This window comes from Heptranchias perlo, chromosome 17 (genome assembly GCF_035084215.1).
Source record: "Heptranchias perlo isolate sHepPer1 chromosome 17, sHepPer1.hap1, whole genome shotgun sequence".
Lineage (NCBI taxonomy): Eukaryota > Metazoa > Chordata > Chondrichthyes > Hexanchiformes > Hexanchidae > Heptranchias > Heptranchias perlo.
Genome location: NC_090341.1, coordinates 19,904,442 through 19,931,589, shown reverse-complemented (window position 1 = coordinate 19,931,589; position 27,148 = coordinate 19,904,442). Strand labels below are relative to the sequence as shown.

General features: G+C 47.7%; 1 protein-coding gene across 6 annotated transcripts; it reads right to left on the bottom strand.

Moving 5' to 3' along the window:
- Nucleotides 1-415: 415 nt before the first annotated feature.
- Nucleotides 416-27,148, bottom strand: tsen2 (TSEN2 tRNA splicing endonuclease subunit). 6 transcript variants are annotated; one of them, XM_067998664.1, is made up of 13 exons: nt 27,064-27,148; nt 18,778-19,013; nt 18,609-18,690; nt 16,495-16,551; nt 15,485-15,524; nt 13,783-14,308; nt 11,221-11,298; nt 9,055-9,105; nt 7,528-7,666; nt 3,092-3,128; nt 2,885-2,996; nt 1,478-1,567; nt 416-1,345 (listed from the first exon to the last, which is right to left on the bottom strand). In XM_067998664.1, exons 2-13 carry the CDS (start codon nt 18,964-18,966, stop codon nt 1,286-1,288), a joined length of 1,461 nt encoding a protein of 486 aa, XP_067854765.1. In that variant the 5' UTR covers nt 18,967-19,013; nt 27,064-27,148; the 3' UTR covers nt 416-1,285. The 6 variants fall into 6 exon arrangements, with proteins under 6 accessions (XP_067854765.1, XP_067854763.1, XP_067854766.1 ...); XM_067998662.1 differs by lacking the exon at nt 27,064-27,148 and adding an exon at nt 26,963-27,055; XM_067998665.1 differs by lacking the exon at nt 27,064-27,148 and adding an exon at nt 27,021-27,039.

Here is a 27,148-nt window from a genome sequence, read left to right as displayed (position 1 = left end):
AATGTATTACATATTTCCTGGAGGCTTCATTCATAATTATTATTTTTTGAATGATGGATAATTGCATATGAACATATCACAGCACAGCACATTCCATAGCTGTGCTAATCTATCAAAACTGATTTACTAAAGTATTATTGGGGTCAAGGACTTTAATCCAACTTGTAAGAATTTTTAAAATAAATTCCTAAAAGGAAAAAACCCTGTGGTTAGGGCAGCTGATAGGTCCGCTATTCACATTTCAAGCATTTGCTTTGAACAAAACTCTAAACATTAATTTTTAATGCCACACAATGTAAACCTCATTACAAATGAAGATTGAGTAAACCTAACAAAAAGATATAATTCTGTTTCCTTTTTATGGTGAATCTACCTAATTCTAGTGCAATTTCACAGAATAAGTATTGAAAAGTCATTCGAAGCCATATAGTCTTTTAATGGACTGGTTGAATAATAAAATCAAAAGGAACAGCCATTTAAAATTAGGATTTACAGCCATTTTCCAATTGCCCTATGAATATTTAATAGGCTTAAAATCTGAATTTGACCTGTATCAGCCACGAGAGCTACCATTCACATGGTTCACAGGCAGATCAGTTTTCAAAAAGTTTCCATTAAGTGTTTAAGCAAACAGAATAAACTGGTGCAATTGTGACTACGTGGCAATGTGGAACAGAAGGATTAGTCATGAAAAATAAATGTGATATACAAATACTGTAATCTGTGAGTATAAATTATCAGCAGCAATTACAAATTGATACACTGCCTTTGTTGTGTATGAAGTTTTAAGGTTTTAATTCTTAGCATCACAATGCAGTTGAGAGTTAGTGATTTCTGCAGTTCTGCTTAGGAAATGTTTACTCATCAGTTTCACAGCACTTAATTTGAATTGACTTTAATCAACGGTGTCATGACTTTTTTTGCACACTTGAACAAATCAGGTTTTAGTAAAAATAAAAACAGCAAATGCTGGAAATAGTAAGTCTGTCAGCATCTGGAAAGAGAAAAGATAGGTGAACATTTTGTGTGCAGGCCTTTTGTTGAAATTGGCACTTTTATTTTGATAAAAACAGATGTTTAAAAAAATTCTGTGAAAACTGAAATTAATTAGATGTATATTGGCATTTTAAGAATCAATGAATGCTGCAAATGTTCAGAAATGAAATCACAGTTTAAAAAAAAAATCTTCTTTTGAATGTTATTGGCTTCCACTGTTCTTGCCCTAGTTATAGATACATTTATTTGGTCTCTGCATTAATCCACTGGACCAATACTTTGGAAAATGCTACAATTCTTCTTGGTCAGTGCGTTCTCGGGAAGAAATCCAACGGCTTACAATCAGCTCCTAAAACACAGAGACAGACAAGATTAGCTCTGAAGTAATGGATATGCTGTAAATTAAACAAAGACAAAACACTGTGGCTACAGTTAGTTTTCTTATCTATTGATAATTTCACTAGAAGGAAATCCATTGCACCTGAACTTTAATTCTCTTCATACATTCTGGTGATGTCATTTCCTCATCAGTCATGTCTGATGGCTTAATTAAATAACATAACAGAAGCTCCTGGAATGAAAAGTCATAGCAGAAATTTTAGAGTAAATATTAAAACAAGCAAAAACACTGACATTAAAAATAGAAAATACTGGAAATATATTAGGTCAGTCAGTATCTGAAAGAGAAAGATAGTTCCCACCTGAAACATAATCTTTTATCAGACCTGATGGAGGATCTAGATAGATTCACAGAATGGGCAAACAACAAGGTAAGTTGGAGGTGATGCATTTCGGGAGGACAAATAAGAAATGGAAATATACATTCCATGGAAAAGTGCTGAAGGGTGTGGAAGAACAGAGAGATCTGGGGAAGCAAATATATCTTTCCTTAAAAGTACGCGAGCAGATAAAGCCAAAGAAAGGGCAATAGCATTTTGGGTTTTATAAATAGGAGAATACAGTGTTAGATAATGAGATTATAATAAATTTATATGGTTAGGCTATAGTTAGAGTATTGTGTGAATTTCAGGCATTTATTATAGAAAGAAGATTTATCACAGAGAATGTACAGTGTAGATACATCAGGATGATATCAGGGATGGGAAATTATATGATAAGGAAAGATATGAGATGTCGATTCTATTTGCACTGGAGCAGAGAAGGCTAAGGAAATTTAATTGATTTTTTTTAAATTATGAAAAGGTTTTGATATAAAAGACTTGCATTTATATAGCTCCTTTCATGACCTCAGGACGTCCCAAAGAGCTTTACAGCCAATCAAGTACTATTAAAGTGTAGTCACTGTTGTAATGCAGGAAACGGGTAAATAGGCAAATCCTTTTGCCACTGCTTGGGCAGTAAGTGAGTGACAAGAGGTCATCAATTTAAAATTATGTTAGGAGGAATTTCTTTATACAAGAGTGTTGTTAGAGCATGGAATGGAATGTTTTGTCACAAGCAGTAAATGAGGCAGAGACCATTGCACGTTTTAAATGGAAGAACAGAAAAATATTTGAAGTAGAGGAACAAACAGGGCTATGGGGAGAGGCAGGGATTAGTTTTGGATTGTTCTAGCAAAGAGCTAGCATACACAATGGGCCAAATGTCCTCTTTCTGTGCTATAAATTTCTCTATGATTCTGTGGTGATTTTTCTGGGGGTATTAGGAATGCTATCTACTTTTTTGTGGATCCCAAAATGTTTTCAACAATGAAAGTTGCTGCCTACTCTGAAAATCTATGATCCACAGAGGAAGTGACAGAGGAACCCTAGGAACAAATCAGGAATTTTCTGTATTATTACACAATAGTTGAATACTCAAGAATAGGGATCAGAGTTAACATCAACTAAATTGAAATTCTGGCTGTACATCTTATGAGGACCTTTACCTTAGAAACATTAGTAGTGGTTCGGTTTAAACCAGCAAGTGACATCCAAGTAAAGGGCCTACGTTGTGAGCCCTGACAACTATCATCAACCATTTCAACCACCACTGAATAACTGTAGGCAGAAAGAAAAGGATCATTGGAACTTTTGAATATTAGAAAGTGGAATAAGAGTCTAATACAATTACTATTCAACCGCACTGTTCATACCTTGCATGATAAAATGGAGGTCCTTTTCGATACAGTACTGAAATACAATAGAAAATCAACTGTCACTTGAAATCTGGTGCACAAAAGCACCTATGTTCTAATTTCATTTGGTTGGAGCAGTCCAAGAAATACTGACTGTTATGTGACTAAGTGCAGTGGGGCTCATCTAATGTTACATGACACCTCCCCATAAATCACACTGAACTCATCCAACATTGATGTGGAGATGTTGGTGATGGACTGGGGTGGACAAATGTAAGGAATCTTACAACACCAGGTTATAGTCCAACTATAACCTGGTGTTGTAAGACTATAACTTGGTGTTGTAAGATTCCTTACATTCATCCAACATTGCAATTGCTGGCCTTTGCCTGGAGTAAGCCAGTGAATTATTACTGGGTACGATGTTTATCCTCCTCCCTGTTAATTTCATTTTTTTTTTAACTTGTTACTTTTTTCTAAGTTCCTCTTGGATAACTTTCTACAGATGCTCCTCCAGTTTTGTCCACATGCAGCAACAAACATGGCTTGTATAAAAGAGGGCTAAACTTTCAATAAATTAAACATACAAGTAACCATCCCAAGTAATCTTAATTTCATAGGAAATGAATCCTAACTACACTTATAATAGCAAACTTGTTCACCTAAGACCTAGATCCCCCAGTAGAAAGGATAATATTAAAACAGACAAGCAGATCATTGGAGATTGGTAATGCTAATAAGTTCTTCCTAAACCATGACAGCCAACAAACTGAGATGGACAGGAAGTGAGAGAAAACCTCTTAGGCTGGTCATCAATTATTTAACAGAAATGTCTGGGCTCTATGACATAGAAACCTTCTGGAATAAATCTCGTGCAGCTCACGTTTGAGTATAATATGCCAAGTAATCAAATAACTCTTCTAATGAGTGGTGTAAACTTTATTATTGCAAATCAGAGGTAACCCGATTCTTCTGCTAGTATCCTATTTTGCCGCAAGTATCTTTGCTTCAGCCTTTCTAATGCAGAATACCATTCCTGAAGGATATTGTGTTACAATAGCAATGACATAGTCATTATTCCATATGCAAACAATGTGCTGTCAAAAGAAAGGTGGGATGCAGGTTTGCGCCTTCCAACTCCCCTCGCCAGGTTCTCTGTTTCAACCATGTCACCTGTGTTGGGCAGATGCCAAATGCTGCATGTCAGGAAACAAGATAGAAGCAGCGGGCATCACCCAAGGCTGCTCTGTCCACCCCTCAACGGCAGATGAAACAGCAGCAGGACAATGTGGCCAGGAGCAGCTTATCTGCTTGCCTATGCTCCTAGTTGCTGAATGATCAGTGGCACAGAGAAAAAGACTTGCATTTATATAATGCCTTTTACAACCTCAGGACATCCCAAGGCGTTTTACAGCCAATGAAGTACTTTTGAAGTGTAGTCACTGTTCTAATCTAGGAAAAGCGGCAGCCAATTTGCCCACAGCAAGCTCTCACAAACAGCAATGTGATAATCACCAGGTAAACTTTTTTTTAGTAATGTTGGTTGAGGGATAAATATTGACAGGGCACCGGTGAGAACTCCCCTGCTCTTCTTCGAAATAGTGCCATGGGATCTTTTACGTCCACCTGAGAGGGCAGACGGGGCCTACGTTTCAAAGTGGAGGATGGCACTTTTTAAAAATCCATTCATGGGATGTGGGCGTCGCTGGCAAGGCCAGCATTTATAGCCCATCCCTAATTGCCCTTGAGAAGGTGGTGATGAGCCACCTTTTTGAACCGCTGCAGTCCGTGTGGTGAAGGTTCTCCCACAGTGCTGTTGTTAGGTAGGGGGGTTCCAGGATTTTGACCCAGTGACGATGAAGGAACGGCGATATATTTCCAAGTCGGGATGGTGTGTGACTTGGATGGAAACGTGCCAGGGGTGTTGTTCCCATGTGCCTGATGCCCTTGTCCTTCTAGGTGGTAGAGGTCGTGGGATTGGGAGGTGCTGTCGAAGAAGCCTTGGCGAGTTGCTGCAGTGCATCCTGTAGATGGTACACACTGCAGCCACGGTGCGCCGGTGGTGAAGGGAGTGAATGTTTAGGGTGATGGATGGGGTGCCAATCAAGCAGGTTGCTTTTTGTCCTGGATGGTGTCGAGCTTCTTCAGCATTGTTGGAGCTGCATTCATCCATTTCTTATTTCCATCACTCTCCTGACTTATGCCTTGTAGATGGTGGTAAGGCATTGGGAAGTCAGGAGGTGAGTCACTCGCCGCAGAATACCCAGCCTCTGACTTGCTCTTGTAGCCACAGTATTTGTGGCTGGTCCAGTTAAGTTTCTGGTCAATGGTGACCCCCAAGATGTTGATGGTGGGGGATTCGGCAATGGCAATGCCATTGAATGTCAAGGGGAGGTGGTTAGACTCTCTCTTGTTGGAGACGGTCATTGCCTGGCAATTGTCTGGCACGAATGTTACTTGCCACTTATCAGCCCAAGCCTGGATGCTGTCCAGGTCTTGCTGCACGCGGGCACGGACTGCTTCATTATCTGAGGGGATGCGAATGGAACCGAACACTGTGCAATCATCAGTGAACATCCCCATTTCTGACGTTATGATGGAGGGAAGGTCATTGATGAAGCAGCTGAAGATGGTTGGGCCTAGGACACTGCCCTGAGGAACTCCTGCAGCAATGTCCTGGGGCTGAGATGATTGGCCTCCAACAACCACTACCATCTTCCTTTGTACTAGGTATGACTCCAGCCACTGGAGAGTTTTCCCCGATTCCTATTGACTTCAATTTTACTAGTTTACTAGGGCTCCTTGGTGCCTCACTTGGTCAAATGCTGCCTTGATGTAAAGGGCAGTCATTCTTACCTCACCTCTGGAATTCAGCTCTTCTGTCCATGTTTGGACCAAGGCTGTAATGAGGTCTGGAGCCAAGTGGCCCTGGCAGAAACCAAACTGAGCATCGGTGAGCAGGTTATTGTTGACTAAGTGCCGCTTGATAGCACTGTCGACGACACCTTCCATCACTTTGCTGATGATTGAGATTAGACTGATGGGGCGGTAATTGGCCGGATTGGATTTGTCCTGCTTTCAACTTGGACAGTGCAGCACTCCCTCAGTACTACACTGGAGTGTCAGTCTAGATTTTGTGCTCAAGTTTCTGGAGTGGGACTTGAACCCACAACCTTCTGACTCAGAGGCGAGAGTGCATGAGCCACAGCTAATACCAGATCTAAAGAAATGTCAAAAAATAATATCTCCTTTCCATTATATAGAGTTATTTTCATTAAAAAGCTGGTGATTCAGAACACATGAAAAGCTTGTCGAATAAAGTTACATTACTTTAATGTTTTTATACAACTATCATGACCTACATTGGCTCCCATCCAGGAACGCCTCAATTTTAAAATTCTCATCCTAGTTTTCAAATCCCTCCATGGCCTCTCCCCTCCCTATCTCTGTAACCTCCTCGAGCCCTACAATCCTCCAAGATCTCTACGCTCCTCCATTCTTGCCTCTTGTGCATCCATGATTTTAATTGCTCCACCACTGGTGGCCGTGCCTTCAGCTGACCAGGCCCTAAGCTCTGGAATTCTATCCTGAAACCTCTCCGCCTCTCTCTCCTCTTTAAGACGCTCCTTAAAACCTGTCCTAATATCTCCTTATGTGGCTCGGTATCATATTTTGTTTGATTATGCTCCTGTGAAGTACCATGGGACGTTTTACTACATTAAAGGTGCTATATAAATGCAAGTTGTTTTTGTTGATGTCTATCATTCAGGATTTTACTAATAATAAACGGTTAAATTATTAGAACTGCCTTAAAAGGGTTGAGACAGAAGAAATTTGCAACAAACTAGGATACCATTGGAAGAAATAGAACACTGCAAATGTTGGAAATCTGAAATAAAAACAGAAAATGTTGGAAACCGCAGGAGTCAGCCAGTAGAAGTAAAAAGAAAAGACAGGTTTTGACCCTTCAGGTGATTAGAATTAGAAGAATTGGCTTAATTTTTGTTCACTAGTCAGAATATTGGATTGTTGATCGAGAATCCATAAATACTCAACAGGTCTCAGTAATTAAAGATAAATGGTTGGTCATGGCCAACTGCAGGAGATGAATGCGGCCCAGAGTTTGTTTTGAGGCAGTAGGTGCACAAGTGACAAAGTCCAAAAGTAATACATGCCATTGAGTAACAATATACATATGATACCTTCTTTCACTCATTCTTGGGATTGAACCCACAATCTTCTGACTCAGAGGCAAGAATTCTACCCTCCCTAGCCTATAGAACTCTTACTGTTGCCTGGGTTGAGATTAGCTAACACAGTACAGACCAGGGATTAAACCTGGGACATTTCAGGCGTGAGCTATTAGGATTCTACCATTAGGCTTGTTTGAATCTAAAAATTTCTCCTATGCCAAAATAATGAGGTTCAAAAACATCAACTTAGGAAATACTTACAAAGATCTGTTCCATACTTCAGTCCAGTTTTTGGCACCCAGCCTTTACTTCGAAAGTAGTGATAGCCCATGTAATTGGTTTTAAACTCAGGCTGAATCATACTGAATACTTCCCACAATTTGACAATAGTCAGAGGCTCCTGAAATTAAACAAAAACACCCCACTATTAACATGGGGCCAGACTGTCATTTCAACCCTCACTAGCAAGCATCACTTTTTGCTTTCTGTTTATATGGCAAATAGATCCTAAAATACACTGCTGCATCCCAGAAAAAGGAGGTATACTAAAAGTCAGCATTTAACAGTGACCTAAATTTGTCCATCTTTGGTGCTTACTGTTAGTCATATTACTTCCCAACAGAAAAAATGTCATCTGGAGCTCAATCAGAATACAGAGGAACTGCAATCTGTATCAGGAAGTAAATGGACATTAACTTTGCTATGTTCATGCATGTTTGAAACAAATAATAGGAAATTAATCCATATATATTAGAGCTGCCTTACTGTTTCATCTAAGTTGAACATTCTAGACGTTGATTCCGCCAATGAATTCTCAACCGCCACCACTACCAAATTTAATATCTGCATTTTTAGTGGATAGATTAATCCAGATGATGGCTTTTTTTTGAAATTATATCATTTCAATCAACGTTCCCATTGGTTTCATAGCCAAAGATCAGCAAGTAATTTTCAGGGCACACAAAAAAAAAATCTATCGACGAAGGGCTGAGTTTCCAAGTGGAGGAAGGACAAGTTGGCACAGTAGAGGAGGGAGAGTCCGAATCCTGTTGCTGCTTGCTTTAGAGCAGGATTTTAGAAGCATGAAATGCACACAGCTTCTCAGGTGCATGACTTGGTGGGAGCACAAAAAGAGAACAGGAGGGAAAAATAGGTGGTAACTTATTCTTTAAAAAAAAAATCTACATGGGAAATGTTGATGGGAGAGAGAAAAGGCTGCAGTTGCCTGATAATATTCTTATTAAAATTGTTAATTTGGGGCAAGGGAGTGAGGAATGGTGGATGTTTGGATATGTATTTTATAAAGCTGCTAAAGAGCAAAGGGGAATTTCCAAGTCTTTGCCAATTTTCTCTGCAAGTTCCCCCCACCCCTCCAATCACTTTAAGGTGCCAACTTTTTGCTGGGACACGGTTCCATAGGCCCCTATTGTGCTCTGATACCTCATCCACTATTCATGCATGTGTCTTTACAGTAAGTGACAGCAGCCTATTCTATGCTGGAGAGGGGAAACTGCATCCAAATTCCACACATACTCATTCCATAGCTCAATGGATAGCAATCGGGAGCAGGAACCGGTTTTGCCTTACCTAACCCAGGAACGCTAAGCCTAATTGTATTGCTCCTACCACCACTTCAAATGGGATCAGTTAAATCAGCACAGATTGTGGATTGAATCTTGGATTTTCTTGGTCTGCATGGCTTAACTACTCACTGGATAAACTTGCTGAGCCATTGGGAGCCCGGATCAATTTTATAATTCTTAATACAAAAGAAAATATAATACTTACCTCATTATGATAAATGGTTAAACATCCCAAGGCATAGACAAGGAAAAAGGCCTGAAATGGCAGAGAATTAGGAATAAATTTAAATGTAAGTACTGTGAGTGAAAGTTTTGCATGTCTAGATTTAAAAATCTATCGGGAACAGGTATACAGCAAATATAATTAAATGTTAATTAAATAAAAACGTTGAATTATTTTTGATGACAGTCAGATAAAAATGTTTAGCCATATTAAGAGATGTGAAATACTAAATATTAAACATGATTTTTTTTTATTCGTTCATGAGATGTGGGCGTCGCTGGCGAGGCCAGCATTTATTCCCCATCCCTAATTGCCCTTGAGAAGGTGGTGGTGAGCCACCTTCTTGAACCGCTGCAGTCCGTGTGGTGAAGATTCTCCCACAGTGCTGTTAGATAGGGAGTTCCAGGATTTTGACCCAGCGACGATGAAGGAACGGCGATATATTTCCAAGTCAGGATGGTGTGCAACTTGGAGGGGAACGTGCAGATGGTGTTGTTCCCATGTGCCTGCTGCTCTTGTCCTTCTAGGTGGTAGAGGTCGCGGGATTGGGAGGTGCTGTCGAAGAAGCCTTGGCGAGTTGCTGCAGTGCATCCTGTGGATGGTACACACTGCAGCCATGGTGCGCCGGTGGTGAAGGGAGTGAATGTTTAGGGTGGTGGATGGGGTGCCAATCAAGGAAGCTGCTTTGTCCTGGATGGTCTAAAGCTTCTTGAGTGTTGTTGGAGCTGCACTCATCCAGGCAAGTGGAAAATATTCCATCACACTCCTGACTTGTACCTTGTAGATGGTGGAAAGGCTTTGGGGAGTCAGGGGGTGAGTCACTCGCCGCAGAATACCCAGCCTCTGACCTGCTCCTTTAGCCACGGTATTTATATGGCTGGTCCAGTTAAGTTTCTGGTCAATGGTGGCCCCAGGATGTTGATGATGGGGGATTCAGCGATGGTAATGCCGTTGAATGTCAAGGGGAGGTGGTTAGATTCTCTCTTGTTGGAGATGGTCATTGCCTGGCACTTGTCTGGTGCGAATGTTACTTGCCACTTATCAGCCCAAGCCTGGATGTTGTCCAGTTCTTGCTGCATGCGGGCACGGACTGCTTCATTGTCTGAGAGGTTGCGAATGGAACTGAACACTGTGCAATCATCAGCGAACATCCCCATTTCTGACCTTATGATGGAGGGAAGGTCATTGATGAAGCAGCTGAAGATGGTTGGGCCTAGGACACTGCCCTGAGGAACTCCTGCAGCAATGTGCTGAGGCTGAGATGATTGGCCTCCAACAACCACTACCATCTTCCTTTGTGCTAGGTATGACTCCAGCCACTGGAGAGTTTTCCCCCTGATTCCCATTGACTTCAATTTTACTAGGGCTCCTTGGTGCCACACTCAGTCAAATGCTGCCTTGATGTCAAGGGCAGTCACTCTCACCTCACCTCTGGAATTCAGCTCTTTTGTCCATGTTTGGACCAAGGCTGTAATGAGGTCTGGAGCCGAGTGGTCCTGGCGGGACCCAAACTAAGCATCAGTGAGCAGGTTATTGGTGAATAAGTGCCGCTTGATAGCACTGTCGACGACACCTTCCATCACTTTGCTGATGATTGAGAGTAGGCTGATGGGGCGGTAATTGGCCGGATTGGATTTGTCCTGCTTTTTGTGGACAGGACATCCCTGGGCAATTTTCCACATTGTCAGGTAGATGCCAGTGTTGTAGCTGTACTGGAACAGTTTGGCTAGAGGCACGGCTAGTTCTGGAGCACAAGTCTTCAGCACTACAGCCGGGATGTTGTCGGGGCCCATAGCCTTTGCTGTATCCAGTGCACTCAGCCGATATGGCTGCATACAGTCCTGTTCAGTGTAAAGAGTACAGTGACAGCAATAACCATTTGATGACTACATTGTGTAGTATCACTCACTATAAGCCACGCTTAAAGCTGTTTCTTACACTGTAACAAGGAAGGATTAAACAGATGCACTTACCAAACAAGTAAAATTAAATATCACTATGTAATGTATCATCTTCCAATATTATGAATTAAGCAACAGGCTCCTTCGCCATTTCAAGTTATAGTGGTAATATCACCAGACTCTTAACTTTAATTAATAGTTAAAAATAAAAGTTTGGGATTTTGTACATTTACTGGCTCCATCATACCTCTTCCAAACTGAGCTGAAGATATTCAAAAATTTTGAAAGGGTTCCTCTTGCAGACTAATCTTTCTGTCGCTTCAAACTAAAAGGAAACAAAAACACAAAACATTTCTGTTAGGAAAGCCAAATTATTATTTTTTTAAAACCAAAGTAATTTGGTTTAGTTATTTTATTTTGTATGTGCTCATGAGGAATGACGGTGCTGGATAATGGAATCAAGCCTTTTTAATTTAATGTGATTGTAGTTCCAAGGCAACTGAACCCACATATCATTCCACTGCACCTCAATGCCAATCCATACACACTAACAACAGTTCAATTTACAGTGATACTGTTAAACTACAGAGTTCTTCAGTCACACTGCAGTTTGAAATCAAAACTCTTGACCTTGGAGTTAACCACAGGAGATTTCCTTTATGATGTTATATTTATCTGATGTGACTCTCCAGCCGACTACTGCTGGAATGGAAAACCCTATGCATCCAGTGATTTTACTATTGCTCAATACATGAACCAAACTTGGGACAGCACTTGATATGCACCTTGAGAGATCAGTCAGCCAGAATATATTAATGACTAGGATGAAGAAGTAGAGAGTTGTATGTCCAGGACTGCAGATGATACTAAGTTAGGTGACACAGTAAATTGTGTGGATGGGAGCAGGAAGTTAGAAAAGGACATAGACAGACTAAGTGAGTGGGCAAAACTCACTTTTGGCAGATGGTGCTCAATGTGGGGAAGTGTGAGCTCATCCACTTTAGATTAGAGAAAGACAAATCGGAATATTTTCTTAATGGTGAGACTAGGAACTGGGGAGGAGCAAAAGGTATTTAGCTCTCCATGTACACAAATCAATAAAATCTAATGCACAGGTACAAAAAGTAATCAAAAAGGCTAATTGGCCTTTATCTCAGGGGAATAAAAACAGAAATTGCTGGAAATACTCAGCAAGTCAGGCAGCATCTGTGGAGAAAGGAACAGAGTTAACGTTTCAGGTCAATGACCCTTCGTCAGATCTGAAATGTTAACTCTGTTTCTTTCTCCACAGATGCTGCCTGACTTGCTGAGTATTTCCAGCAATTTCTGTTTTTATTTCAGATTTCCAGCATCTGTAGTATTTTGCTTTTTTTTAAAATCTCAGGTGAGTTGGAATTCAAAAGTGAGGAAGTGAAGCTTTAGTTGTACAGAGCCTAGACCCCGTCTGGAGTACTGCATTCAGTTTTTTGCACCGATGTTCAGGAAAGATATATTGGCCTTGGAAGGGGTATAACGTAGATTTGTCAGAATGATACCAGAGCTTAAAGGGTTAAATTACAAAGTTGTAGAAACCTTGAGTTTAGAAGGTTGGGCGGTGATCTAATCCAGGTACTTAAAATGATAATGAGATTTGATAGGGTAGATAGAGAGAAACTATTTCCTCTGGTGGAGGAATCCAGAGGAAGAGGGAATCATCTTAAAATTAGAGATAGGCCTTTTAGGAGTAAGATCAGGAATCTGGGTAGTGGAAATCTGGAACTCACTCCCCCAAAAAGCTGTGGATGCTGGGACAATTGAAATTTTTAAGACCACGATTGCCAGATTTTTATTAGGTAAGGATATCAAGGGATATGGTATAAAGGCAGGTAGATGGAGTTAAGATACAGATCAGCCATAATCTCATTGGATGGCAGAGCAGACTCAAGGGACTGAATGTCCTACTCTGTTTCTATGAATGCAAACTCTGTACAGGCTCCAGTATAACTGGAGGCTTCATAATAACCTCCACTGAGTAGGCCATTTCTATGAATGAACCTCATGTCATAAGGCACAAAAGATGAAATTATGAGCATGTTATGATGTTGTATAATATTGTATTCAAGAAACATTTAGGTTTTGTTTATATTATGGATCCCATTTGGTTGCTGAGCTGTTTTTCAAACATTTTTTAAACTAATACTGAAGGTCTTACCAGGCAATGTGATGTGGTTGGGTTTTACTGACTGATCAGGAATTGCATCAGTTAAGGGCTGCAATTGTGAAGGGAGCGCTGAGCTGAGAGTATCCTGCAGATTATTCAGTGCTAATTAGAGGCATCAGGAGTAAAGGTAATTCTAAGCCAGGATGGTGGAGACCTTGTGATGTATTGGGCAGACAATTGGAGACTGGAACTAATTTTAAAAGCCAGTGATTGCTTTTTGAGAAGGTGATTGCATTTGATGGCTTGAATTTTAGAGGGTTATGGATGCATTACCAATTACCTTAACTGTTTTTAATGTGATTTGCGATAGTGCTTTCCATATTGGTTTACAAGTAGTTCCATATGAAAAAACAAACCATATTCAATAGATCCTCAGACCATAATGACCATGTAATGGGCTAACTCTCGGTTGTATGGCATTTTCAAGATTGTCAAATTAGTGCCATATTCACAACAGCTTTTCATTTAGCAGACTGTTTTGAATTAATTTTCCTGGTGCTCCTCAACAGCCAGACAAAATGCCTTTAGCTGTGTTTGGGCTTTAGGCTCAAGACATGTAATCAGTATTCTAATGCACTGCTTCACACAGTCTCTAATCAATGTACTTACTTTTCTATTCAATTCGTTATCATCACATGGCAGTACTTTTTCTACCACTAGTACATATTCATGCTCTGTGGAAAGGTTGTTATCTTTAATTGAATTAGGTTGCAGAGCCTCTTTCATAGCATCTTGATATCGGCAGCCACAGTGTGTAATGAAATCATCGTGTCTGGGACAGTGTACTTTTGCTGGAGCTTCCCTGTCAATTGTTTCACAGTCGACATAACCATATTTTGCTAAAGGATCATAAGGTGCATCACCTTCCAAACAACGTTTCTTATTTTGAGGGCTCATGGCAGGATGATCTTCTCCATTTTGTGTTTCTTCAGCTCTTGTATCAGATTCTGTTTTAGTTGTATAGATTTGGGAGTCAACATTTATTTCTTCTGAACTGCCACCAAATTCACAGCTCCTTTTATCACAAGGTAAGTCTACCGGTTTTGTGTAATTTTCAATCATTTTCTCAATGACATCGTCTTCCAGTCCTTGTGCTTGCAGGAGGTTTTTAGCCCACTCTACATGATGCTGAAACCTGTAAAGATAGTGAAAACAAAACAAAACAGATTTGTTAGTGAGTACAAGTTGCATAACACTTCCAGGGAAGACAGTATAATTATCTTCAAAAGAATAATACCAACCACTGGAAAAAAAAATTTTAAAAAAGTATTTCTATTGTTTTGTACAGAAAGTTTATAAAAAGTGGTCAGTACAGCACATTAAAGCAAAATTGCAATCGGTAGTAGGAAGCACGTTGATGGGTGCAGTCACCTGCAAGGTGATTTCCTGATCTGACCCGTACAATTGTAGAGAGGTGCTAAGTGGAGACGAGACCAGACACAGAGAGGTTAAAAAGTAGAGATACATTCACCCCATCCCCCTCACGCAAGTCGTGCAGCACCCTACGTAGTAATATTGGCGGAGGCCCAAGACTATTTAATTTCACACAGATATTAACTTATTCCTGTTAAATTAAACACTTAATTATTTGGACCTCCTTACATGAGACACCTCACACAACAAAAACAAAACTGCATTTGTATATCCCTTTTTGAATTAAAAAACATCCCGTGAATTAAAAAATTCTGTGTAAAAATGGTTACAAAGCACAATTGGTGAAGTTAGCATGATCAAATAGACAGACTTTGAGCAAAAAGCAAAATATTGCAAATGCTGGAAATCTGAAGTAAAAATAGAAAATGCTGGAAACACACAGATACAGCGAGGAAGATAGGGTTAATGTTTGAAGTTGATAATGAAAAGGTCAAAATTTCTATCGGTAGATTTTGAAAACATTTTTTAAAAGGCATAACAAGAGGAAACCAAGGTGGAGGAGTTTAGGAAGGGCGATCCAGAGATCAGGGCTGAGACACCCGAAACCTCTGCTGCCATGGTGGAATGGATGGAAAGGAATGCACAGAAGGCCAGAGTTAGAGAAACAAAAGGGCTGGGATGGGGTATAAGTGTGCAGGAGGTCAAAAGTAGGGTGAAGCAAGGCGATGGAGGGATTTCTAAATGAGGAAGGGGATTTTGAAAGTGATGTGTAGGGGTTCGGGAGCCAGTGCAGTTAGACAAGGATTGGAGTGATGGGTGAGTGGGACATAGTACAGACAGGATATGGTAAAAGCAAACTAGGAGCTGAGAAAAATTTTAGGTAGAATATGAATAATGAATTACATGGCAAAATTGTTAATGACAGGACCAAACTTACTTTGTTGATGAAATTATAGGCATGCGCATAAGATTGGCATCTACAAACAACCAAAAGGATAAAATTAATGTATTTCATCATAGGTGAAAATCAGATACTGGTATAATTATACTTTTTCATTAATGTATTTGATTAAAATTCTCACTGTCTTCCTAAAACGTATTCCCATAGGCAAGTTCATTTGTATTTCTCTTTATCAGGCACGCAAGGACCACGAACCAATCCCAACCAAGATTATTGCTGCTGTTACAAATTCACAGGTTTACGGGCGATACTCTCTCAGATTCAGCATTACTAGTTACCGTAAGCGGACCTCATGTCTTCTAAAAACTGGAGAGCACCTTTACTGCCCAATATCTAGTTAAGTGATATCCTGACCTGGGGATTGTAACAATAGACCTCGTCTCACATGTACTGGATACTATGATCTTGCATGTGCTGCCAGGTGCATTCTTCAATCATTTCGAAAATGAGATTGAAAAGCACTCTAGTGGGACAAGGCCAAATGTGAAGCAACATACCGGTTTATTTTGCATGCAATTTATGAATGGACAGAATATAATTATCAAAGCAAGGTCCATTTATTTCCTATAGCTCCTCATACCATAAAATACACAACCCTGCCCTTTTTATGCACTAAACTTACTCACCAGTTAGCTGTCTCTCAACTAACTCACCTTGTCGGGCGTCAGCCTGGTGCCTCACAATCACTCTCTGACTGAACAGAAATCAAGGGCTCAATTTTAGGGGGCAATTGCGGGTGAGTTGGGGGAGGGGGGAACTCAGAAAATTGCGAAAATCTCATACTGGTTCGGAAGCTGGCTCTAACCCGCCGACTTCCAAGTTTCCCAGGGACCCACCTTTGTGCACGCGGGCAACCCAAAACCAGAAGTCCGGCCGGCAATTAAAGCCGGCAGGAGGACAGTTAAAGAACCAAATGTACCTCATTGAGGTACTTAAGGCACTTTACCTGTGACAGATTAAGTAATTGTAACGATTTTTAAACTTACCTGGGCGGCTTGCCCACCGCTTCTGATTCACGCCTGGTGAAACCAGACGTGAAGGCCCTGATCAGGGAAAAAGAAACTAAATAAAGTACATCAAAAACCATTGCAGGAAGTTAAAACACAAAATCAACCTACCTTTATAACATAATATAAATAAAACCTAAAATCTCTTCTAGGCCATATAGATAAAAATCCCAATATGTTACACCTACGTAAAATTCAGAGGCCTGTGCTATTTGACTTTATTTACTGAATATACCAGTTCTTTTATTACATTAATTTTAAACACAGCACGGATAAAGAGGCAAGCTGGATTCACCGAGTGGGCCTTTCTTGTTCATACAATTTTTTTTACTCTGATTTAGAAACAAAACTTTTTTTGTTTTTCTTGTACATCTTAAAATACCAATAGTGCAAGCATATAAATAAAGGTACACTATTTTCTGAACTTTGAAAACTATTTTTAATTGGTTGGGCAAGACTAACTCAAATGCCAAAGCTAATGGACCACCAGAACCCAGAACCTTTTTTCAGCTCACATTGTAAGACTATTAGAAAGAGAAAATTTTGACATCTATTTCTTAAATGCTACTAACCATCATGCTCTGCAGGCTGTGCTGCGTATTTTGCTGAGTGTGTGGCTTATTTTGCTGAAATGTAAACTGTTAACCTTTGACTAGTCACTCTCATTTCATTGCTAGACAAGGCAGCTACACGATAAAAGAGGAACAATGACCCAAAAAGCAAAATAATCCAAAGATAAGACCAGGATCATGACTAGATAATCGACAATGCGGTCACACAAACTGGCCTCCTTGAAAAACTACCTTGAAAAGGGTCTTGTGGTTAAATGAGTAATGTTAAAACAAACTGACTATCTTGAATTCTTTGAAAAAAATCTTTGTTAATCTATAAAGGTCCAATGAGTGTTGTTCCATATATGGTGTGAGTTTCCTGCAATGGGGGGATATAAAAACCCAATGTTTTTTGAGCTCAGGGCAGAAGAATCAGTGAAGACCACCAGATGTCAAAAGAACATTTAGCTGTCTGAAGATGACACCGCAGTCAGAAGAACACGGACTATCAGAAGACTACCTCACTGTCGGAAAACTTGAAACGACCACCTCGCCAACTTAAGTATGACCTCTGCCCGTAGATAAAACGGGTTTTGATCTTTGTGGTCTAAATATTTGATACCTTTACATGTTTGATTTGACTATTAATAAATGAGAAATTGATTACCAATTGGTGTCACCTCCAAATCTGTCATAACATATTATAACTTTTCCGTGCATATTATCACTTTCTTTCCCCCAAACAGATGCACTGTATCTATTCACCTCAGGATATGTTACAGCTTCTGCTAATTAAATGCTTGGGTTCCAGTAGAGGGCCAGGTACCTCAGTAGGAGGAAAAGTTGGCAAGGTCTATTTTGTACTACTTGAATTTGTCGTCATCATCAGCATACTCTCCTTTTCCTGACTTAATGTTCCACTGAAAGACACTGCAAGTCAAAAGACTGAAATGAGTCTGCCGGTATAATGCAACTTTGTCACATGGGTGGGGGAGTGGGACGACCAGATAACTAAAGGACATCTGTCAATCACTTGACTAGTCTTGAATGCTGCAAGGCCTTTTTTGTGAACCAATCAGCTGATTTTTTTTTTAACATTGACTCTTTAGGCAGCCTCTGCATTTGAACACAAACATACAACAATGCAAGGTTAGGTTGCAGGTTCCTGAAGACCCCCACCTTATTGATTGGAGTTGGGGGAACCTCAGCAGAAGTGCTCCCTGAGCTGAGTCAGTCTTACATACCATCTATCAGTTAGCTCAAAGAAATGGCCTGGGATAAAAGTTGCTCGTTCTCCCATCCCACACACTTGATGTGGCCTAGGGAGAAGATGGAGGGGACAAATAAAAACAGGATTTTTAAAAATACAGTACTACTTATCCAGAGCCCTCTCTTATTGGCACTGACTGAATCCAATTTGACCTCAGGTTATTCACAATAAGTTACTATTTACTGCGAGTGTTCCATAATACCACATCTTAAGAATAATCATCTATTATAGTTAAAGAAACCAGGCCAAATAAGTGTTTAAAGAAGATTTACCTTTCCATTTGGCAATTAAAGTAGGGTCTGAAATACTGTAATCTGGTCTGCTTCTCGACAGCACTCCTTTTCCAAAATAACCCTTTAAATACAAGTAAATAAATGAGATTTTCAAAATTACCAAACATTGAGTTCAAAATTTGAACAAAGAGACCGTCTGCTGAAATACCTTTCCATACAGGGCTTTTATATTTTCTGGCTTCCTTACAATTACATTGTTATTCATCATTTCAGCATAATAATGTTCTTGCTCCTTTGAACTGGTTTCTTCTTGGGTTAATGACACAGGAAAAGGAGCATCATAAGACTCATAGACTCTTCTCTTTCTTTTTGGTGCATGAAAGAGTGCTTCTGCCATAGCACCAAGAATTCCTTCAGAAGTAACTTGAGGTAACAGGATGGAATCTTAAAAATAAAAAAATACAGGGAAGTTAGTTTGAATAGCCTGCAAGAAGGGACTTGCAGGGGTTAACAATTATTGAGCAGATCAGCTATTTCCTGGATACTATTTAAGGTTTCAAGTAAAATATTTGCCAAATGCAATATGTAGAATATAGCTGATAATTTGAAGGGATAATATGGGGCTTTTAAAGCCCTGTATATGTCCAGGTATAGCTCATGGCTGGATGCAAGCAGGGCTTTAAATAACTAAAGTACAGCTGAATATTTTAACAAACCCCATTATTAAATATATTTATGTGTCAGCAAAGGCTGGGCTCTTCAGACAGACATCAGCAACTAATGGAAAGAAGTTGCTACTCTGCTGTCTGAACTTGCATTACGGATCAGCAACAGCCGGGTATGTCCCACTGTTGCATGGGTCACAGTGTCGGGGGGGCGCGCGCGCGGGGGGGGCGCGCGCGGCGCGGGCGGGCGGGGAGGGAACTTCATTGTACGAACAGATCCCAGGGTATCATAGGTGACCATTCTTTGGCTGCCTCGACTCCTCCTAAGACACCAAACTCCACTACCCCGGATCATCTCCTTCTGCTTTGCAATTCTTTCCCCTCTGTTGCTACTCTTTCCATAACCCCAATTGTTAACCATCTCCTTTCTAACTCCCTTCTTTCCCCTGCATCGCCCCCACTCAGTATCCCTCCTCCTTTACCCTTGTTCCTTTTATTCCCCCACCCAGCCACACGTACACACTCGCTCTTTTTCATTTCCCCCTGCAGCTTCTCCTCCCCTCCACCAATCCTCCTCCTCCTCCGCCCGCCCGCCAATCCTCCTCCCCTCCCCCGCCCATCCTCCTCCCCTCCCCTCCACCCGCCAGTCCTCCTCCCCTCCCCCCGCCAGTCCTCCTCCCCTCCCCCGCCCATCCTCCTCCCCTCCCCTCCACCCGCCAGTCCTCCTCCCCTCCCCCCGCCAGTCCTCCTCCCCTCCCCTCCACCCGCCAGTCCTCCTCCCCTCGCCCGCTAATCCTCCTCCCCTCCGCCCACCCGCTAATCCTTCTCCTCCCCTCCCCTCCGCCCGCTAATCCTCCTCCTCCTCCTCCCCTCCCCTCCGCCCGCTAATCCTCCTCCTCCTCCTCCCCTCCCCTCCGCCCGCTAATCCTCCTCCTCCCCTCCGCCCGCTAATCCTCCTCCTCCCCTCCGCCCGCTAATCCTCCTCCTCCCCTCCGCCCGCTAATCCTCCTCCTCCCCTCCGCCCGCTAATCCTCCTCCTCCCCTCCGCCCGCTAATCCTCCTCCTCCTCCGCCCGCTAATCCTCCACTTCCTCCGCCCGCTAATCCTCCTCCTCCCCTCCGCCCGCTAATCCTCCTCCTCCTCCGCCCGCTAATCCTCCTCCTCCTCCGCCCGCTAATCCTCCACTTCCTCCGCCCGCTAATCCTCCTCCTCCCCTCCGCCCGCTAATCCTCCTCCTCCCCTCCCCTCCACCCGCTAATCCTCCTCCTCCCCTCACTAATCCTCCTCCCCTCCCCTCCGCCCGCCCACTAATCCTCCTCCCCTCCGCCCGCCCACTAATCCTCCTCCCCTCCGCCCGCTAATCCTCCTCCTCCTCCGCCCGCTAATCCTCCTCCTCCCCTCGCTAATTCTCCTCCCCTCGCTAATCCTCCTCCCCTCGCTAATCCTCCTCCCCTCTACCCCCCGCCCACTAATCCTCCTCCCCTCTACCCCCCGCCCACTAATCCTCCTCCCCACGACCCCCCCGCCCACTAATCCTCCTCCCCACTACCCCCCGCCCACTAATCCTCCTCCCCACTACCCCCCCACCCACTAATCCTCCTCCCCACTACCCCCCGCCCACTAATCCTCCTCCCCTCCGCCCGCCCACTAATCCTCCTCCCCTCTACCCCCGCCCACTAATCCTCCTCCCCTCCGCCCGCCCACTAATCCTCCTCCCCTCTACCCCCCGCCCACTAATCCTCCTCCCCTCTACCCCCCGCCCACTAATCCTCCTCCCCTCTACCCCCGCCCACTAATCCTCCTCCCCTCCGCCCGCCCACTAATCCTCCTCCCCTCTACCCCCGCCCACTCATCCTCCTCCCCACTACCCCCCGCCCACTCATCCTCCTCCCCTCTACCCCCCGCCCACTCATCCTCCTCCCCTCTACCCCCCCACCCACTAATCCTCCTCCCCACTACCCCCCGCCCACTCATCCTCCTCCCCTCTACCCCCCGCCCACTAATCCTCCTCCCCTCTACCCCCCCGCCCACTCATCCTCCTCCCCTCTACCCCCCGCCCACTCATCCTCCTCCCCACTACCCCCCGCCCACTAATCCTCCTCCCCACTACCCCCCGCCCATTCATCCTCCTCCCCTCTACCCCCCCGCCCACTCATCCTCCTCCCCTCTACCCCCCGCCCACTCATCCTCCTCCCCACTACCCCCCGCCCACTAATCCTCCTCCCCACTACCCCCCGCCCATTCATCCTCCTCCCCTCTACCCCCCGCCCACTAATCGTCCTCCCCTCCGCCCGCCCACTAATCCTCCTCCCCTCTACCCCCCGACCACTCATCCTCCTCCCCTCTACCCCCCGCCCACTAATCCTCCTCCCCTCTACCCCCCGACCACTCATCCTCCTCCCCTCTACCCCCCGCCCACTAATCCTCCTCCCCACTACCCCCCCGCCCACTAATCCTCCTCCCCTCTACCCCCCGCCCACTAATCCTCCTCCCCTCTACCCCCCGCCCACTAATCCTCCTCCCCTCTACCCCCCCGCCCACTAATCCTCCTCCCCTCTGCCCCCCCACCCACTAATCCTCCTCCCCTCTACCCCCCCGCCCACTCATCCTCCTCCCCTCTACCCCCCGCCCACTCATCCTCCTCCCCTCTACCCCCCGCCCACTAATCCTCCTCCCCTCTACCCCCCGCCCACTAATCCTCCTCCCCTCGCCCACTAATCCTCCTCCCCTCTACCCCCCCGCCCACTAATCCTCCTCCCCTCTACCCCCCCGCCCACTAATCCTCCTCCCCTCTACCCCCCCGCCCACTAATCCTCCTCCCCTCTACCCCCCCGCCCACTAATCCTCCTCCCCTCTACCCCCCGCCCACTAATCCTCCTCCCCTCTACCCCCCCGCCCACTAATCCTCCTCCCCTCTACCCCCCCGCCCACTAATCCTCCTCCCCTCTACCCCCCCGCCCACTAATCCTCCTCCCCTCTACCCCCCCGCCCACTAATCCTCCTCCCCTCTACCCCCAGCCCACTAATCCTCCTCCCCTCTACCCCCCCGCCCACTAATCCTCCTCCCCACTACCCCCCGCCCACTAATCCTCCTCCCCTCCGCCCGCCCACTAATCCTCCTCCCCTCTACCCCCGCCCACTAATCCTCCTCCCCTCCGCCCGCCCACTAATCCTCCTCCCCTCTACCCCCCGCCCACTAATCCTCCTCCCCTCTACCCCCCGCCCACTAATCCTCCTCCCCTCTACCCCCGCCCACTAATCCTCCTCCCCTCCGCCCGCCCACTAATCCTCCTCCCCTCTACCCCCGCCCACTCATCCTCCTCCCCACTACCCCCCGCCCACTCATCCTCCTCCCCTCTACCCCCCGCCCACTCATCCTCCTCCCCTCTACCCCCCCACCCACTAATCCTCCTCCCCACTACCCCCCGCCCACTCATCCTCCTCCCCTCTACCCCCCGCCCACTAATCCTCCTCCCCTCTACCCCCCCGCCCACTCATCCTCCTCCCCTCTACCCCCCGCCCACTCATCCTCCTCCCCACTACCCCCCGCCCACTAATCCTCCTCCCCACTACCCCCCGCCCATTCATCCTCCTCCCCTCTACCCCCCCGCCCACTCATCCTCCTCCCCTCTACCCCCCGCCCACTCATCCTCCTCCCCACTACCCCCCGCCCACTAATCCTCCTCCCCACTACCCCCCGCCCATTCATCCTCCTCCCCTCTACCCCCCGCCCACTAATCGTCCTCCCCTCCGCCCGCCCACTAATCCTCCTCCCCTCTACCCCCCGACCACTCATCCTCCTCCCCTCTACCCCCCGCCCACTAATCCTCCTCCCCTCTACCCCCCGACCACTCATCCTCCTCCCCTCTACCCCCCGCCCACTAATCCTCCTCCCCACTACCCCCCCGCCCACTAATCCTCCTCCCCTCTACCCCCCGCCCACTAATCCTCCTCCCCTCTACCCCCCGCCCACTAATCCTCCTCCCCTCTACCCCCCCGCCCACTAATCCTCCTCCCCTCTGCCCCCCCACCCACTAATCCTCCTCCCCTCTACCCCCCCGCCCACTCATCCTCCTCCCCTCTACCCCCCGCCCACTCATCCTCCTCCCCTCTACCCCCCGCCCACTAATCCTCCTCCCCTCTACCCCCCGCCCACTAATCCTCCTCCCCTCGCCCACTAATCCTCCTCCCCTCTACCCCCCCGCCCACTAATCCTCCTCCCCTCTACCCCCCCGCCCACTAATCCTCCTCCCCTCTACCCCCCCGCCCACTAATCCTCCTCCCCTCTACCCCCCCGCCCACTAATCCTCCTCCCCTCTACCCCCCGCCCACTAATCCTCCTCCCCTCTACCCCCCCGCCCACTAATCCTCCTCCCCTCTACCCCCCCGCCCACTAATCCTCCTCCCCTCTACCCCCCCGCCCACTAATCCTCCTCCCCTCTACCCCCCCGCCCACTAATCCTCCTCCCCTCTACCCCCAGCCCACTAATCCTCCTCCCCTCTACCCCCCCGCCCACTAATCCTCCTCTCCTCTACACCCCGCCCACTAATCCTCCTCCCCTCTACCCCCCGCCCACTCATCCTCCTCCCCACTACCCCCCGCCCACTAATCCTCCTCCCCACTACCCCCCGCCCATTCATCCTCCTCCCCTCTACCCCCAGCCCACTAATCCTCCTCCCCACTACCCCCCGCCCATTCATCCTCCTCCCCTCTACCCCCCCGCCCACTCATCCTCCTCCCCTCTACCCCCCGCCCACTCATCCTCCTCCCCACTACCCCCCGCCCACTAATCCTCCTCCCCACTACCCCCCGCCCATTCATCCTCCTCCCCTCTACCCCCCGCCCACTAATCCTCCTCCCCTCCGCCCGCCCACTAATCCTCCTCCCCTCTACCCCCCGCCCACTAATCCTCCTCCCCACTACCCCCCCGCCCACTAATCCTCCTCCCCTCTACCCCCCGCCCACTAATCCTCCTCCCCTCTACCCCCCGCCCACTAATCCTCCTCCCCTCTACCCCCCGCCCACTAATCCTCCTCCCCTCTACCCCCCCGCCCACTAATCCTCCTCCCCTCTACCCCCCGCCCACTCATCCTCCTCCCCTCCCCCCGCCCACTAATCCTCCTCCCCACTACCCCCCCGCCCACTAATCCTCCTCCCCTCTACCCCCCGCCCACTAATCCTCCTCCCCTCTACCCCCCGCCCACTAATCCTCCTCCCCTCTACCCCCCCCGCCCACTAATCCTCCTCCCCTCTACCCCCCCACCCACTAATCCTCCTCCCCTCTACCCCCCCGCCCACTCATCCTCCTCCCCTCTACCCCCCGCCCACTCATCCTCCTCCCCTCTACCCCCCCGCCCACTAATCCTCCTCCCCTCTACCCCCCGCCCACTAATCCTCCTCCCCTCTACCCCCCCCGCCCACTAATCCTCCTCCCCTCTACCCCCCCGCCCACTAATCCTCCTCCCCTCTACCCCCCCGCCCACTAATCCTCCTCCCCTCTACCCCCCGCCCACTAATCCTCCTCCCCTCTACCCCCCCGCCCACTCATCCTCCTCCCCTCTACCCCCCGCCCACTCATCCTCCTCCCCTCTACCCCCCGCCCACTAATCCTCCTCCCCTCTACCCCCCGCCCCTCTACCCCCCGCCCACTAATCCTCCTCCCCCCGCCCACTAATCCTCCTCCCCTCTACCCCCCCACCCACTAATCCTCCTCCCCTCTACCCCCCGCCCACTAATCCTCCTCCCCTCTACCCCCCGCCCACTAATCCTCCTCCCCTCTACCCCCCCCGCCCACTAATCCTCCTCCCCTCTGCCCCCCCACCCACTAATCCTCCTCCCCTCTACCCCCCCGCCCACTCATCCTCCTCCCCTCTACCCCCCGCCCACTCATCCTCCTCCCCTCTACCCCCCGCCCACTAATCCTCCTCCCCTCTACCCCCCGCCCACTAATCCTCCTCCCCTCGCCCACTAATCCTCCTCCCCTCTACCCCCCCGCCCACTAATCCTCCTCCCCTCTACCCCCCCGCCCACTAATCCTCCTCCCCTCTACCCCCCCGCCCACTAATCCTCCTCCCCTCTACCCCCCCGCCCACTAATCCTCCTCCCCTCTACCCCCCGCCCACTAATCCTCCTCCCCTCTACCCCCCCGCCCACTAATCCTCCTCCCCTCTACCCCCCCGCCCACTAATCCTCCTCCCCTCTACCCCCCCGCCCACTAATCCTCCTCCCCTCTACCCCCCCGCCCACTAATCCTCCTCCCCTCTACCCCCAGCCCACTAATCCTCCTCCCCTCTACCCCCCCGCCCACTAATCCTCCTCTCCTCTACACCCCGCCCACTAATCCTCCTCCCCTCTACCCCCCGCCCACTCATCCTCCTCCCCACTACCCCCCGCCCACTAATCCTCCTCCCCACTACCCCCCGCCCATTCATCCTCCTCCCCTCTACCCCCAGCCCACTAATCCTCCTCCCCACTACCCCCCGCCCATTCATCCTCCTCCCCTCTACCCCCCCGCCCACTCATCCTCCTCCCCTCTACCCCCCGCCCACTCATCCTCCTCCCCACTACCCCCCGCCCACTAATCCTCCTCCCCACTACCCCCCGCCCATTCATCCTCCTCCCCTCTACCCCCCGCCCACTAATCCTCCTCCCCTCCGCCCGCCCACTAATCCTCCTCCCCTCTACCCCCCGCCCACTAATCCTCCTCCCCACTACCCCCCCGCCCACTAATCCTCCTCCCCTCTACCCCCCGCCCACTCATCCTCCTCCCCTCCCCCCGCCCACTAATCCTCCTCCCCACTACCCCCCCGCCCACTAATCCTCCTCCCCTCTACCCCCCGCCCACTAATCCTCCTCCCCTCTACCCCCCGCCCACTAATCCTCCTCCCCTCTACCCCCCCCGCCCACTAATCCTCCTCCCCTCTACCCCCCCACCCACTAATCCTCCTCCCCTCTACCCCCCCGCCCACTCATCCTCCTCCCCTCCACCCCCCGCCCACTCATCCTCCTCCCCTCTACCCCCCCGCCCACTAATCCTCCTCCCCTCTACCCCCCGCCCACTAATCCTCCTCCCCTCTACCCCCCCCGCCCACTAATCCTCCTCCCCTCTACCCCCCCGCCCACTAATCCTCCTCCCCTCTACCCCCCCGCCCACTAATCCTCCTCCCCTCTACCCCCCGCCCACTAATCCTCCTCCCCTCTACCCCCCCGCCCACTCATCCTCCTCCCCTCTACCCCCCGCCCACTCATCCTCCTCCCCTCTACCCCCCGCCCACTAATCCTCCTCCCCTCTACCCCCCGCCCCTCTACCCCCCGCCCACTAATCCTCCTCCCCCCGCCCACTAATCCTCCTCCCCTCTACCCCCCCACCCACTAATCCTCCTCCCCTCTACCCCCCCACCCACTAATCCTCCTCCCCACTACCCCCCCGCCCACTAATCCTCCTCCCCCCGCCCACTAATCCTCCTCCCCTCTACCCCCCCACCCACTAATCCTCCTCCCCTCTACCCCCCGCCCCTCTACCCCCCGCCCACTAATCCTCCTCCCCACTACCCCCCCGCCCACTAATCCTCCTCCCCACTACCCCCCCGCCCACTAATCCTCCTCCCCTCTACCCCCCGCCCACTAATCCTCCTCCCCTCGACACCCCACCACCTCTTCTTCTCCTCCCCCTCCTCCTCATCCGCAGGGGTCCCGAACACGTCGGTAAAGAACAGCAATATTCTAACGGTTCCAATGACTGTCAGTGAGGAACATTCGGAAACCATCTCCTCAGGCCGCCCGTACACAAGCACCGCGAGCGCCGCACTGTAACCACGGCGATACTCACTGCGAGCCCAGTCACACGCAGTGTCAGCCACCAATGCAACTCTGAAATACCGCCGGCTGAACACTGCGTTACTTTAGATCAGTTC

Bases quoted from the DNA above. Each gene is read 5' to 3' on its own strand.
- tsen2 (XM_067998662.1), bottom strand. From the start codon at position 26,990: ATGTTCCTCACTGACAGTCATTGGAACC. The intron at 18,691-18,777 runs GTATTTCAGCAG...TTGTATTTAAAG, and splicing joins TAAAAGCCCTGTATGGAAAG to GGTTATTTTGGAAAAGGAGT. The intron at 15,525-16,494 runs GTAAGTTTAAAA...GGTTGTTTGTAG, and splicing joins GCGGTGGGCAAGCCGCCCAG to ATGCCAATCTTATGCGCATG.